This window comes from Mus caroli, chromosome 12 (assembly GCF_900094665.2).
Source record: "Mus caroli chromosome 12, CAROLI_EIJ_v1.1, whole genome shotgun sequence".
Lineage (NCBI taxonomy): Eukaryota > Metazoa > Chordata > Mammalia > Rodentia > Muridae > Mus > Mus caroli.
In genome coordinates this window covers 80295658-80309103 of record NC_034581.1, presented here as the reverse complement: position 1 = coordinate 80309103, position 13446 = coordinate 80295658, and the positions used below count along the sequence as shown (strand labels likewise).

At 42.0% G+C, this 13446-nt stretch overlaps 1 protein-coding gene across 15 annotated transcripts in view; it reads right to left on the bottom strand.

Annotated features, from left to right (window-relative positions):
• Ttll5 (tubulin tyrosine ligase like 5) overlaps nucleotides 1-13446 on the bottom strand; it is a 225771-nt gene that overhangs the window by 144615 nt on the left and 67710 nt on the right. For 13 of the 15 annotated variants that reach the window (XM_029484763.1, XM_029484762.1, XM_021178935.2 and 10 more), the window contains 2 exons: nucleotides 6053-6166; nucleotides 5674-5765 (listed from right to left, as the gene is read on the bottom strand). In XM_029484763.1, the coding sequence (XP_029340623.1) occupies nucleotides 5674-5765; nucleotides 6053-6166 (206 nt within the window). Of the gene's footprint in view, nucleotides 1-5668; nucleotides 5766-6052; nucleotides 6167-13446 lie in introns of those variants that run through there. The other 2 variants (XM_029484767.1, XM_029484768.1) reach the window with 1 other exon arrangement.

Here is a 13446-nt window from a genome sequence, read left to right as displayed (position 1 = left end):
TAGGACTACCATAGGATCCAGCAAGAAATACCTGCATCCCCATGTTTAGTGAAACACTGCTAACAGAACACAGAATCAATCTAAGTGTCCCATCAGGAATGGAATGGAGAAGAATGTGTGGTTCATACACCGTAGAATATTGTTATGCCATAGAAAGAACAAAATCTTGTTCTTCCCCCACACAGATGAACTTAAGAGGTCAGAAACGTGAATGAAGCCGGGCGTGGTGACGCACACCTTTAATCCCAGCACTCGGGAGGCAGAGGCAGGCGGATTTCTGAGTTCGAGGCCAGCCTGGTCTACAAAGTGAGTTCCAGGACAGCCAGGGCTACACAGAGAAACCCTGTCTCGAAAAACCAAAAAAAAAAAAAAAAAAAAAAACAGAAACGTGAATGAAATGAGCCAGGCATAGAAGAAAAAATGCTGCATTGTCTCCCTTAAATGTTCTATTCAAAAGACGTTGACAGCGTACTACAGAAAGCAGACTGATGATAGATAACAAGGGTGTGGAGTAGTGAGGGAGAAGGAATAAGGTTAGGATCAATTATTATACAACCTAGTGACCACAGGTAAGAATGGTCTTGCAAAGTGGGAGGAAGTTTAGGTATTTTTACCACAAAAGTAACTGCGAACTTTAGCCATTCCAATCTCTAAACATCATCCGCACAAGAAAGATAAGAAAGTTGGTGTACAGTATATTAAGGCACACTAAGTAAACTTCAAAACTGAAAGAAAGAATGAAAGAAAGCAAACATTATGAGGAACACAAAATTTCCTAACAAGGAGGAAGCCGGCTTCTCCTGAAGAGAGAGCCTCCTCAGTCCTGACAACAGAGCTGCAGAGCACAGGAAGACTGACCGAGCCAAAGGGAAGAGTGATGGTCACCCAGGACAACCACAACCCTCCCAGTGACTCAACAGTGGTGGGGAGCTGAGACAGAGCACCGACGCCCGTGACCCTACAAGGAGCACCCCAGCCACAGGGCCGATGCCTGCCTGCTCCACATACACTTTGTGTTTGCCACAGTGAGTCACATGAATCTCAGCACAAATTAGATTCTCCCACCTTGACACAAGTAAACTGAAAAATTGGTAGCTAAAACATCTCTAGGAAAACCCCAAATGTTTGAAAACAATGCACATCTAAATAACTGAAAAGACAACGACAGTGGAAATGAGGAAGCATTTTAAATGGGCGAAAACACAACCATCAAATGTATATGGAGTCACTAAAGAGGAGCCTGGTCAGAAATGTACACACTCAATACTTTGCTCAGAACATACTACAGACCTCATATAGAGACTAAATCAACAAGCATCAAAGAAAAAAGGCTTTTGTACCACAGAAAATGGCAAATATTTCTCTCCTTTTAAATTTTTTATTGGTTATTTAATTTGCATTTCAAATTTACCCTTCCTGGTCCCCCCCCCCCCGCTTCTATGAGGGTGCTCTCCCCATCCCCCCACTCCCACCTCACTGCCCTAGCATTCCCCTACACTGGGGCATCGAGCCTTCAAGGGCCTCCCCTCCCATTGATGCTAGATAAGGCCATCCTCTGCTACATATTCGGCTGGAGCCATGGGTCCCTCCATGTGTATTCTGGATGGTGGTTTAGTCCCTGGGAGCTCTGAGGGGTCTGGTTGGTTGATATTGTTGTTCTTCCTATGGGGTTGCAAACCCCTTCCAGCCCCTTCAGTCCTTCCCCTAACTCATCCATTGGGGTTCCTGTGCTAAATCAGATGGTTGGCTGCAAGCATCCACATCTGTATTTGTAAGGCTCTGGCAGAGCCTCTCAGGAGACAGCTATATCAGGCTCCTATCAGCAAGCACTTCTTGGCATCAGCAAGTGTCTGGGTTTGGTGGCTGCATATGGGATGGATCCCCCAGTGGGGTAGTCTCTGGACGGTCTTTCCTTCAGTCTCTGCTCTACTCTTTGTCTCTGTATTTCCTTTAGACAGGAGCGATTCTGGGTTAATATTTTTGAGATGGGTGGGTGGCCCCATTCCTCAACTGGGGGTCGTGCCTAACCTCTACATATGGTCTCTACAGGTTCTTCTACCCTTTGTTGGGTATTTCAGCTAATGGTATCCCAGTTGGGGCCTGGGAGCCTCTTGCTTTCTTGGCATCTGGGACTTTCTTGTGCCTATATCCAGTTCCCCATCCCACACTGCTACACACCTCTGTTTTATTTCCTGACTCTGTATTTCTCCCCCATCTCCTTCCATACCTGATCCTGCCCCCTTTTGCCCTTCCTTTCCTCTCTTTTTCCGAAGTCCTTCCCACCCTCTACCTTCCAAGATTATTTTACTCCCTTCTAAGTAGGACTGAAGCATCCACACTTTGGTCTTCCTTCTTCTTGAGCTTTAGGGTGTGTGAGTTATACTGTGGGTATTCCAGCTTTGTTCTTAATATCCACTTATCAGTGAGTGCATACCATGTGTGTTCTTTTGTGACTGGATTTCCTCACTCAGGATGATATTTTCTAGTTCCATCCATTTGCCTGTGAATTTCATGAATTCATTGCTTTTAATAGCTGAGTACCACTCCATTGTGTAAATGTGCCACATTTTCTGTATCCATTCTTCTGTTGAGGGACATCTGGGTTCTTTCCAGCTTCTGGCTATTATAAATAAGGCTGCTATGAACATAGTGGAGCATGTGTCCTTCTTACCGGTTGGAACATCTTCTGGGTATATGCCCAAGAGTGGTATAGCTGGGTCCTCAGGNAGTACTATGTCCAATTTTCTGAGGAACCACCAGACTGATTTCCAGAGTGGTTGTACCAGCTTGCAATCCCACCAGCAATGGAGGAGTGTTCCTCTTTCTCCGCATTCTTGCCAGCATCTGCTGTCACCTGAGTTTTTGATCTTAGCCATTCTGACTGGTGTGAGGTGGAATCTCAGGATCATTTTGACTTTCATTTCCCAGATGACTAAACCCTTAGCCAGACTAACCACAGGGCACAGAGACAGTATCCAAATTAACAAAATCAGAAATGAAAAGGGAGACATAACAACTGAAACTGAAGAAATTCAAAAAAATTGTCAAATCCTACTACAAAAGCCTATACTCAACAGAACTAGAAAATCTGGATGAAATGGATAATTTTCTAGACAGATACCAGATACCAAAGTTAAATCAGGAACAGATAACCATCTAAACAGCCCCATAACCCCTAATGAAATAGAAGCAGTCATTAAAAGTCTCCCAACCAAAAAAAGGCCAGGACCAGATGGTTTTGGTGCACAACTCTATCAGACCTTCAAAGAAGACCTAATACCAATACTCTTCAAACTATTCCACAAAATAGAAACAGAAGGAACACTACCTAATTCACTCAAGAAAGCCACAGTTATGCTGATACAAAAACCACACAAAGACTCAACAAAGAAAGAGAACTTCAGACTAATTAATTTCCCTTACGAATATCGATGCAAAAATAGTCAATAACATTCTCACAAACCAAATCCAGGAACACATCAAAACCATCATTCACCATGATCAAGTAGGCTTCATTCCAGGGATGCAGGGATGGTTCAATATATAGAACTCCATCAATGTAATCCACTATATAAACAACTCAAGACAAGAACCACATGATCATCTCATTAGATCCTGAAAAAGCACTTGACAAAATTCAACACTCCTTCACGTTAAAAGTCTTGGAAAGATCAGGAATTCAAGGCCCATGCCTATCCATAATAATATACAGCAAACCAGTAGCCAACATCAAACTAAATGGAGAGAAACTTGAAGACATTCCACTGAAATCAGGGACTAAACAAGGCTGCTCCCTCTCTCCCTATCTATTCACTATAGTACTCAAAGTTCCAGCCAGAGCAATTAGACATCAAAAGGAAGTCAAAGGGATACACATTATTTCTTAGAAAAAAATAAAGATATCTAAGTTTTACAAAATCCACTCTTATAAAAATGAACAACAAACCATTCACAAGCTTGGAGGAAATATTATCTAGATGCATGTATATCTACATAAATACATGTGTATACACGTATGTATCCAACAAAGGACTTGTAGCAAACATATCAGTCTTTTATAACTCAGTGATAAAACCAGAAACGTCTTTTGCAAATGCTCAGTACGGTTATCCCTCGCAGAAAATCATTCAAACAGAGATGTGCTAGTCTGCCTACGGGGAAATGGTGCAATAACAGGAAGTGACAGGAAGAAGGCCAACTAGGGATTTCCAACACCTTGGATACAAATACAAAATTATATCACAGCTGATTAATGACTAGCAAATTCTGCTCTAGGTATTTTCCGAGGACAAATGTCATTTTAAAGGCACACAAGGACACCCTTGAAGTTTTCTTCTCAGCAGCCAAACACTGGGTACACCTGGCCCACAGTAGGAGAGCAGATAAAAATTGTGATAAGAGTCATGCAGTCAAGCAGTACACAGGACTGAAGAGTGGACTGCTGCTTCATATGACAGCACACATGAACCCCAAAACACTGTTCTAAAGAAATAAGTCAGCCATGTGCGCTGGTGCAAGTCTTTAATCTCAGCAGTCAGAAGGCAGGGGCAGGTGGATCTCTATGAGTTCAAGGCCAGCCTGGTCTACAGAGTGAGATCTAGGACATCCAAGGTTACAGAGATAAGCCTTGTCTTGAAATTATAAAGAGAGGGAGGGGGAGGGTGGGGAGAAAGAAAGCAGGCAAGCAGCGACATCGGCCAAGTGTGGAGATTACATCCCACATACACAAACGCTTCAGGGAAACAGAGTGACAGAGTGTGGCTCTGTGATGCCTGAAGCCTGGGGCTGCAGTAGAGGGTGACTGTCATGGGTCATAAAAGACTTATGGAAGTGTCCTATGTAATGGCTATGGAGTAGTTAAATTGGTGTTTAACTTGCCAAGACCACCATCAAAGTGCACACTTAAAATGGAGACATTGTATCTACTGCCTAGAACCTAGTTCTGAGTGCTTATCAGAAATGAACAATGTATTACATAGGTACATATAATGAAGACAGACACGTTTTCAAATCAAGATGATGAAAAACATAAAATTAAAAAGAATTTATTCAAAAGAATAAGCACAAGATGGGCATGGAGGAGCACAGCCTTAATCCCAGGACTTGGGAAGCAGAGTCACATGGATCTCTGAGTTGGAGTCTAGCCTGGTCTTACAGAGCAAGTTCCTGAATGGCCAGGGCTACATACACAGACAAACACTGTCTCTAAAAAAACAAGCAAAAAAAAAAAAAAAAAAAAAAAAAAAAAAAAAANAAAAAAAAAAAAAAAAAAAAAGAAAGAAAAGAAAAATTAAGGACAGGAATGGTTAACAGAGAGGCAGGGGATTAAAAATGGGGAAGGAGTCTCAATGCATGGGTGGATTATTACCATTGATGGCCATATTCTTGGATTTATTCATACCTGTGATTTGTCTCTTTTACCCTCTCTCTGAAGTCTGAGTCTCAAGAAGCCCAGGAGGCCTGGAATTTACTGTGTACAGAGAATAAACCTCCTGCCTCCACCTCCTGCCTCTGGAAATTACAAGCATGCGCCTTCATTTCAGGCCTTTGTGGGTTAATTGTAATTTTAAATAAAGGCACCACATTGGAAGCAATGACAACTGAGTCACAATCAAGCCAATCCTATAAACCTGAGATATAACTTTAGGAAAAAAAAAAAGGTAGTCACCTCACCCATATATTTCCCATGTCTCCGATGTAGGAAATATGCGAATAAATCCTCCTCTCCGATCATTCTCCTCCTTTACCCTCCGGAGAACTTTGATCTAGGCAGAGGAAGAGAGAACACAATAAGATAAAGAGTACCTACTTTGAAACCTGAAATCCTCGTGGCTAAAAGATAAAAGCAGGTTAAACAAGAAGAAAACAACAAAGGCATACGTGGAAGAATTAATAACATTTAGGATGTTTCTGAGGAGAAACTTCTCCTATCTAAAAACCTTTCTCCTTTCAGGGTAAGACACAAGCTATTCATGAGTACTGCGAACCACTCACTAATTTGCACCAAGCCCTGTGTTAACCCACAAAAGCCTGAAATAATAATAATCTTTACCTCCTCCATTGACAGACCAAGCACAGAACCGCCTAACTTCCCCGGTACCTTCTCCCGGGCTGAGGCCACAAGGTTTTTCATTTCTGCATCACTGGCAGAGAGTGGACGGGTGCGCTAGGGGAAGAAGAGCAAAGCAAGGTTGAGGTGAGCAAGCTCCAGCATCTTCGCCTCACACATCCCCTCAGCATCAGCACCATTCAAACCTGGAGAGACTCAAACCTACAGCCCAATGTCTACAATTAATCACTTAACTCCAAACCCCAGGAAACAGAAAAGTTAGTGAATAAAAAGTCAAGAGAAACAGTAACAAACTGCTAACGACAGCTGGCCTTCAACTTACAGGCATTCACTGACCTCTGTCTCCCCAGGGCTGGAATTAAAGGTGTGCACTACTACAGCTGACCTAGAATCTTAGTCTTAAATATCCCAGCTACTAAAACTGTAAGAATTAAATTTTTTGCTAAAGTAACCTAGTGACATATTATAGTACTATAGTTTTCCCTTTAAATACAAGGAAACTATACACTCATCTGCAAAACTAGCATAGAAGTTATAAAAACTCAATTTTTATAATGGGCAAAACTCCGTGATAAGCTGCCTATATAATGAACAATTATTAAATCAACATTTATTTGTCTAGCATTGACTCTGGTGTCTTCAACATCTAGAGAAGTAAATCAATATATATTTATTAAACTGGTAAGTGGTTGTGCCAGCATATAGCCCATATATTCACAATTTAAAACTGCAGAATTTTGGGAAGCATTTTAATTCCCTTCGTCTCTAGGAATAAAGTGAGCAGTAGTATTTACTGGAATAACATGTTAAAGGGAGAATCTGTACACTCAGACAGGAATACATCACTTTTATAAATCTTTAAAGTGTGGCATTATTTAGTAAAGAACTGAAATAGTAAATGAATGGTTTGAGGACTTTTTTCATGATCCTACTCTACTTACTGTCTAAGAAAACAATCAAATGAGCTTATCCAGTTCACTCGTACAAGCACAGTTCTGATCAGAAAGGCGCATAAAGCCACTGGCAGTGAGTCTTCTGAAATCAAGTAGCTAGCTGCCCTAGTTGATACTATCTAAGGCACTGTTAATCCTAGGGGGAGCTAGCAGATGGAACCCAGGGCCTTTCTGTGTAACTTCTCTACTGCTAAGCTACAGCCCCAGTCCTTGACTTCTTTGAGAGTATCTCAGGCTAGCCTGAGACTACATCTTCCGCCTCACTTTCTAAGCACTAACACTATGGGTACGGGTCATCACTCCTTCCAGTTAAGGGTTCTTTAAAGTCATCTCATGGAAAGACAATGTAAGACATGTGACTCAAGTGACTGCATAAAGTGAAGACTAAGTGCTGAAGGGTGCTGACTCCCAGAGTAGCTTTCAGGGGCACATCACTGTATGGTGAGGAACACAGGACAGGCCAATAGTAATGACGATTTCTACCTAACACCTAATGATGATTTCTACCTTTGCTTCTTTTTAACATGGTGTTTAATACCATTAGGTCCTAAATGCTGAGATAGCACCTTTCTTAGCACTAACTTAAGGGCACTCATATTAAAAATTAATTAGAACCCTAAAACTAAGTTTCTCTACAATCACTTTCAAGACATGCCTCCTCCACCCGTGTGCATGCATGCTTCTGTTCTTACCCACATCCCACTCTGGCCCTGGTTTCTATGTGCTGTTACTAGAGCACTGGAAAGTAAGGAATGACAGGCAGCCATCCAGGCCAGGTAGCTTGAGATAAGATAAAGGAAAGTATGACTTGAACTACAGACACATGAAAAGAAGACAGATAAAGAGAGAAGAGGATTAGGAAAGAAAAAAAAATCAATGTTTTGGAGTGCCACAGCACACTAGGACACCAAAAGCAAGCCTAAATATAAGAAAAGAAGAAAGGAGGAAGAGGAAAAAGGAAGAAGAAGGGTAAGAGGAAGAGGAGGAGGAGGAGAAGAAAAAAGAGAAAGAAGGGGAGGAAGAGAAGGAAGAGGAAGAGGAGGATGAAGAGAAGAAACAACAACAACAACGATACTCAGATTGATCTGGTAAAGTACCACAATATCAAATCAAGGTAGGGCTGGGGAGGGGTCAGTGGTAAAGTGCTTGTCTAGCATGAGAAAGGTCCTAATTTCGTCCTATTACCAAAGAAACAAAAACATTCTTAAGGAAAAAAGAGTCATCCTGGGGTTCTAACCTGCAGTCCTTCTGCTACAATATCGAGGAGGTAGAAATAATAAATTACATATTCCAATAGCTTTACTGACTACTAGAAACAAGGCTCCACTGAACTGAGAGGCCACCACCACCGCCTCCGGGAGATGAGTTATTTATGCCATCAAGTGTATACATTTTAAACTGTCAATTTCTATCTGGGTAAGAATTGTGCCATGCAACATGCACCACACAAAAACAGTAAATCTTAAAAGAAAAAAAAAAAAGAATGTAAAACGGCTGGGACAAAGGAACATGTGTGCTGACAACGGCTGGGACAAAGGGACATGTGTGCTGACTCAAACAATAAGAAGCAAGTAGTGATTCCAAAAATTCTCTCTCAGCCTAACAAAGGCTGGCAAAAACCTGACCAATTAGAGACTCAGAATAAAGGTGAATTGCCCTAAATGATACCATAATTGAGGCACAGAAAGTCTGAGACAAGAGCAAATGTAAATCACAAGAATGCTCAATTTTATATACAAAGTTTGGAACTCAACAGTAAAATCAAAAGAAGCTAGAAACTCTAACCCCTATGGACTGTGACTGGCTGTTGAGAAAATAAAGGTAAACACAGAAAACTAAAATAAATTAATGCTATCAAATGAAAGAAAAAAATCACATATCATTAAATATTGGCAGACTGGATCAAAAGATGGCTTCTAAAAGATGGTTTCCATATAATGTTAATCCCAAGCACACTTTGGTACAGTAAGTTACGCAGGCTTGGGTTACAAGGGCATCAGATGAGTGCTGTAGAGATATGGAATGAATACAAATCAGCAGGTCTGAGAGGACTCATCTTGCTCTCAAGGGAACTGGCTGTAAACGGACAACAACACAACAAAGCCGAGACTACAACAACAACAACACAACAAAGCCGAGACTACAACAAGTTAGCCGAATCACTTGCAGTTATGTCTGAGAAACCAGGAAGCATTGAAGTGGCAGCAGAGGACTAGAAAAGAAAATACGTGAGGTGCGCATCTTCAAAACTGTGTGCTCTGGATACAGAGTAGAGGAAAAGACAAACATTAAAGGAAGAGAGTCACAAGTACTTACTACCTGGCTCACCAAGCATGACAGTATAGAGACTGCTCTATTTATTTTAAATAGGCTTTGAAAGTTTGACTTTTAGAACAAAATTATAAATCTTTTAAAAAATGATGACTAGGACTACAGCAGATATAGGATGGCTTTAATGTCTTGTATTTTATAGAGCTTTTGAGAAAATGTGATAACATATTTATTCTAAATTTTATTTCCAGTCAAGGAATTATTGCCATAATACAACAAAAAAATATCCTGCAAAAACTGCAAAGTGTAAAAATATAGCTAGAGCACTATACAAATGGCAATAAATCAAGAAGTATCAATGAAGCATTATTTGGAATCTTCACTAATGGCTGAAAAGAGAAGCAGATAAGTAAAACCTTTGTGATGACACGTGCAGAGCACACCTATGCACTGATGAATATTAAAGTGACACCAGGCCAAGAAGACTCAGACGTGTGAAGGAGACTGAGCCTTCTGAGGATGAACCATGTGAAGACACTGCCTAGACATGCTCTAGCTTCTACACACATCCATATTTGTCCCAGAGACGTCTGGCCCCTCCCTGAAGTCTAGCTGCTGGGTACTGGCAAGGACTGAAATTGAATCCAGGTCCCTGTCACTTTCAGGTTCACTTGCTTCCACAGCACCACCACAACCATACAGCTCATTTTCCAGAAGGTGAAAACCTCAACTACAGACATTCAAGGGAAGAAATAATACACATGGAGGTAGCAGAGTCAAAAAGAAAAGGCACACAGAGAAAATAGTATTGGAGAATTCATAATCTGACAGCCACAGAAACATCTACATGCTCAGAAATGTCTACTCTCTCCTCCCTCTCTTGACATCTCCTTAGTTCTGATATGAAATATGGGAGACACTGAGGCCTTCATTTCTAGAAAAAGTGGCAAAGAGAGAAGAAAAATCAGAGAATCCAACATTCAAACTGGGCTAAGTAAAGCCAGGAAGGCTTCCCATTATGTAGGAAGTTTCAATACAGAACTAGAGAGGAACTTTGCTAATCTGCACTACCAACAACAAATACATACACACATTTAAAAATCCCAAGGAATACAAGCAATGCAGCTACACGTAAAGGAATTGAAAATGACCCAGAGAACTAAGATTGGAATTACACATATAGACACTGAGCCGAACCAGAAGGCCATGCATGGGATGTCTCCCTGCTCTCATCACCAGAATTGGTTCAAGGGCTATTCAGAATGTAGGCTCTTTGGTTGGCTGGCTGGCTAGTTGGTTTGCGGTTTTGGTATAAACAGCAAATAACAGACAATTACTAAATATGAAATGTCACATTCTGCAGAGCTTTGGGTTCTACCATCATGACACTAAAATACTAACCCATATGAAGCAGTTATCAAGCACAACACTAGATACCCTGAGGGCTTTGCTCGCCATATAAATCGCTTTACTGGAAGCAGGAGTTCAGGAAGTTACCACTCAGGCTTCCAGTGTTCCACTAACTGCACCAGAGAAGACAACTGTTAGGATAAATGCATTCCAGTTCTAACCCATCACAGCAAAATGGTGCCAGAGCTGCAAACTGAGGAACACACAAGAAAACGGCAGGCAATTTCAAAAACTGCTTACAGAGACAGTAAATGAGCAAAGGATGACTGTGTGAAAAACATTTGTTTTCATTTTAAAAGTCATATCTAATTACAGCAGGTTCCTGAATTCAGTCAAAAACAGACCAAATATCACCCGTGAAAAAGCGCAAAAAAGCCCAACACTCCGTGTGAGGAGAATGCTAATGCTCAGCTGATGGGAACAGTATGTCTCCTAGGAAACCTGAACCAGCCCAAAACTCCTTGTGAACTGTAGCATTTTCTTTCCAGAATATTTTGTGAAAAAGGATGGAGAAGCTCTGTCCATCATTTTAATCCAACTGCCTTTACCACAGCATAATTCCCCTCAGGAACTGAGAATCCTCAGTTACCAAGGCCTCTGTTCTCATGAACTGTATCAGGAAGATATTGGTACATTTCCTTCCATGCATTCTATTTTGTGTTTTTCAAATTATACAAAAAGCAGGTGCACAATATATGTACCATCAAGGTCCACAGCTGAAGGCTTTCTATTTGAGAAGTGGGAATAAAACTGAGTCACGTCTCCCAACACTCAGAACTTACCTGTGTGATTTTTGATGACTGAACTTAGGCAGAAACTGGAAGCTCTAAGAGACAAAAAAATGGAATAAAGCCCTACCTTCTCCTCACAGGCCTATAGTTCTCCATCTTCTGCATCTAAGATATTATAAAGCACAGACCACATGCAGAGGCCTGCCCTTGGTTGAAAAGTGAAAGCATTTTTCTCCAATATTGCTTTATTACTACTCTTTGTGCTCCGAATTCAACTTCTCAGTACCATCAGCTACAGAAGCCCTTGAAGTGAGCCAGCCTGCCTAGCAATTCTGTTTCATGCAGCACACAGAGCTCCTCCATAGCCTTTGCGGATGGTAAGCTCCTGCCCACCAGTAAACAGATCAACACTGGATAAATTTCTGATGATTTGTGAAGAGTTGCCAATAAAAGCTGACAGCAAGGTAAGAAAAGGGACCCATCCTTTCAAGGCTGGAATGCGGTCATCCCTAGAAGAAAACCCTACAAGAAATGATATCAAAGCTTTAAGAACTGTTCCCAGCTCCAGGTTTGAGGCTCTTCCCAGGGATGGTGTGCAAAGAACAGTTAACGTGAGAATTTGACTGCTAAAGTTCTCACTAGAGCCAGGTTAGTTATTCTCTACCATTCTTCTTAAAATTACAAAAATCCCTTTCATCTGTGATGATGCTCTAAGCAAGTCTGACTCTGATGCCTGGCTGTAATTCTAACCTGAGACAATATCTCTAACAATACAGTACACCCTGCTCCACAGCACACCACCATCCAGGGAATTATCTCAGAGCAGGGTTCACAGACAGGCAGCTGTGGACACACCCTAGCTCAAAGACCTGTTAAGTTTGGCTTACAGTGGTTTGGATTGGTTTGGGTTGGGTTTGAATGAGCTAGTTGCCAATATTCAAAACAAAAACAAAAACAAATTAGAAACCCCACAATTTCTGATTTCCCTTGACAACAGGAGGCTCTCAGCATCACTGGCCCACACTGGAACATGGCAGTGATAAATTAGACCATACCTATAAGCCTACCTCCTGTTTTCCAGCTACAATCACCTTGTCACATCACTGTGGTGTGCCTCCCTTACCGTCCTTCACATTACCTGCCTGCAGCTCTGAGAGGCATCTGCCTATGAAAACCCTATTTAAATATGAAGGTATCTGAGACAGCAGTGCTCTACATGAGTGTCCAGATGGACAAACAGAAAAGTATGGAGGAAAAGAGGCTGGGAGAAGGAAGAATGGAGAGATGAAATGGCGGAAAGAGTGATGGAAAAGGGGGAGAAAAGGGGATGCAGAGGAACACAGGACAATTTAAAAGCCACAAGTCAAGGAATGCAGAACACTGCAATGAAATCAAGGCCGTCGTGGGGAGATGACAATAAAGCTCCCTGAAGACAGGCTGCCCTTTAGGAGACAGCGTCTGAGCCTGAGTAGCCAGGAAGTCAAACCCGATGGATGGGGAGGAAGGAGGCAGTGGGGCTCCTTTCGTAACATTCCTCATATAGGCAGACTGGTGAAGCGAAGGAGTAACCAGCCCCTAAACCAAAGTGCACGGAGACTGCAGAGGTATTTGACCAATGGTGGTCCTGATTCAGCGGCTTCTTTGGATTCCTATTTTTGGCTTTGATCAGAGCTCATGACCACTGAGGATCCCTTCAAAGAGGACAGAGGACACACCGCTTCAATGGATCATAGGTACAAAACTAGTTTGAAGATTAGAAAAAGCCTCATCATGCTTAAGAATTAGCAGGCTCAAACCGGCCTGAGTAGGGCCACAGGCCTCATCCGGCCGGATCAGCACCAGGGTAGCTAGAGCGCAGGGTCGCCTGACACCTGCCAGCTACCCACGACCCCCGCCACAGGATTTTGAGACTGCTGGTGAGTGGAACACAGCTTCTGCTCCAGTCCCATCACGCGGGACCTGAGACTGCTCTGGTTGGGGAGAGAGAAATCCGGCCTACATAGGGCCACAA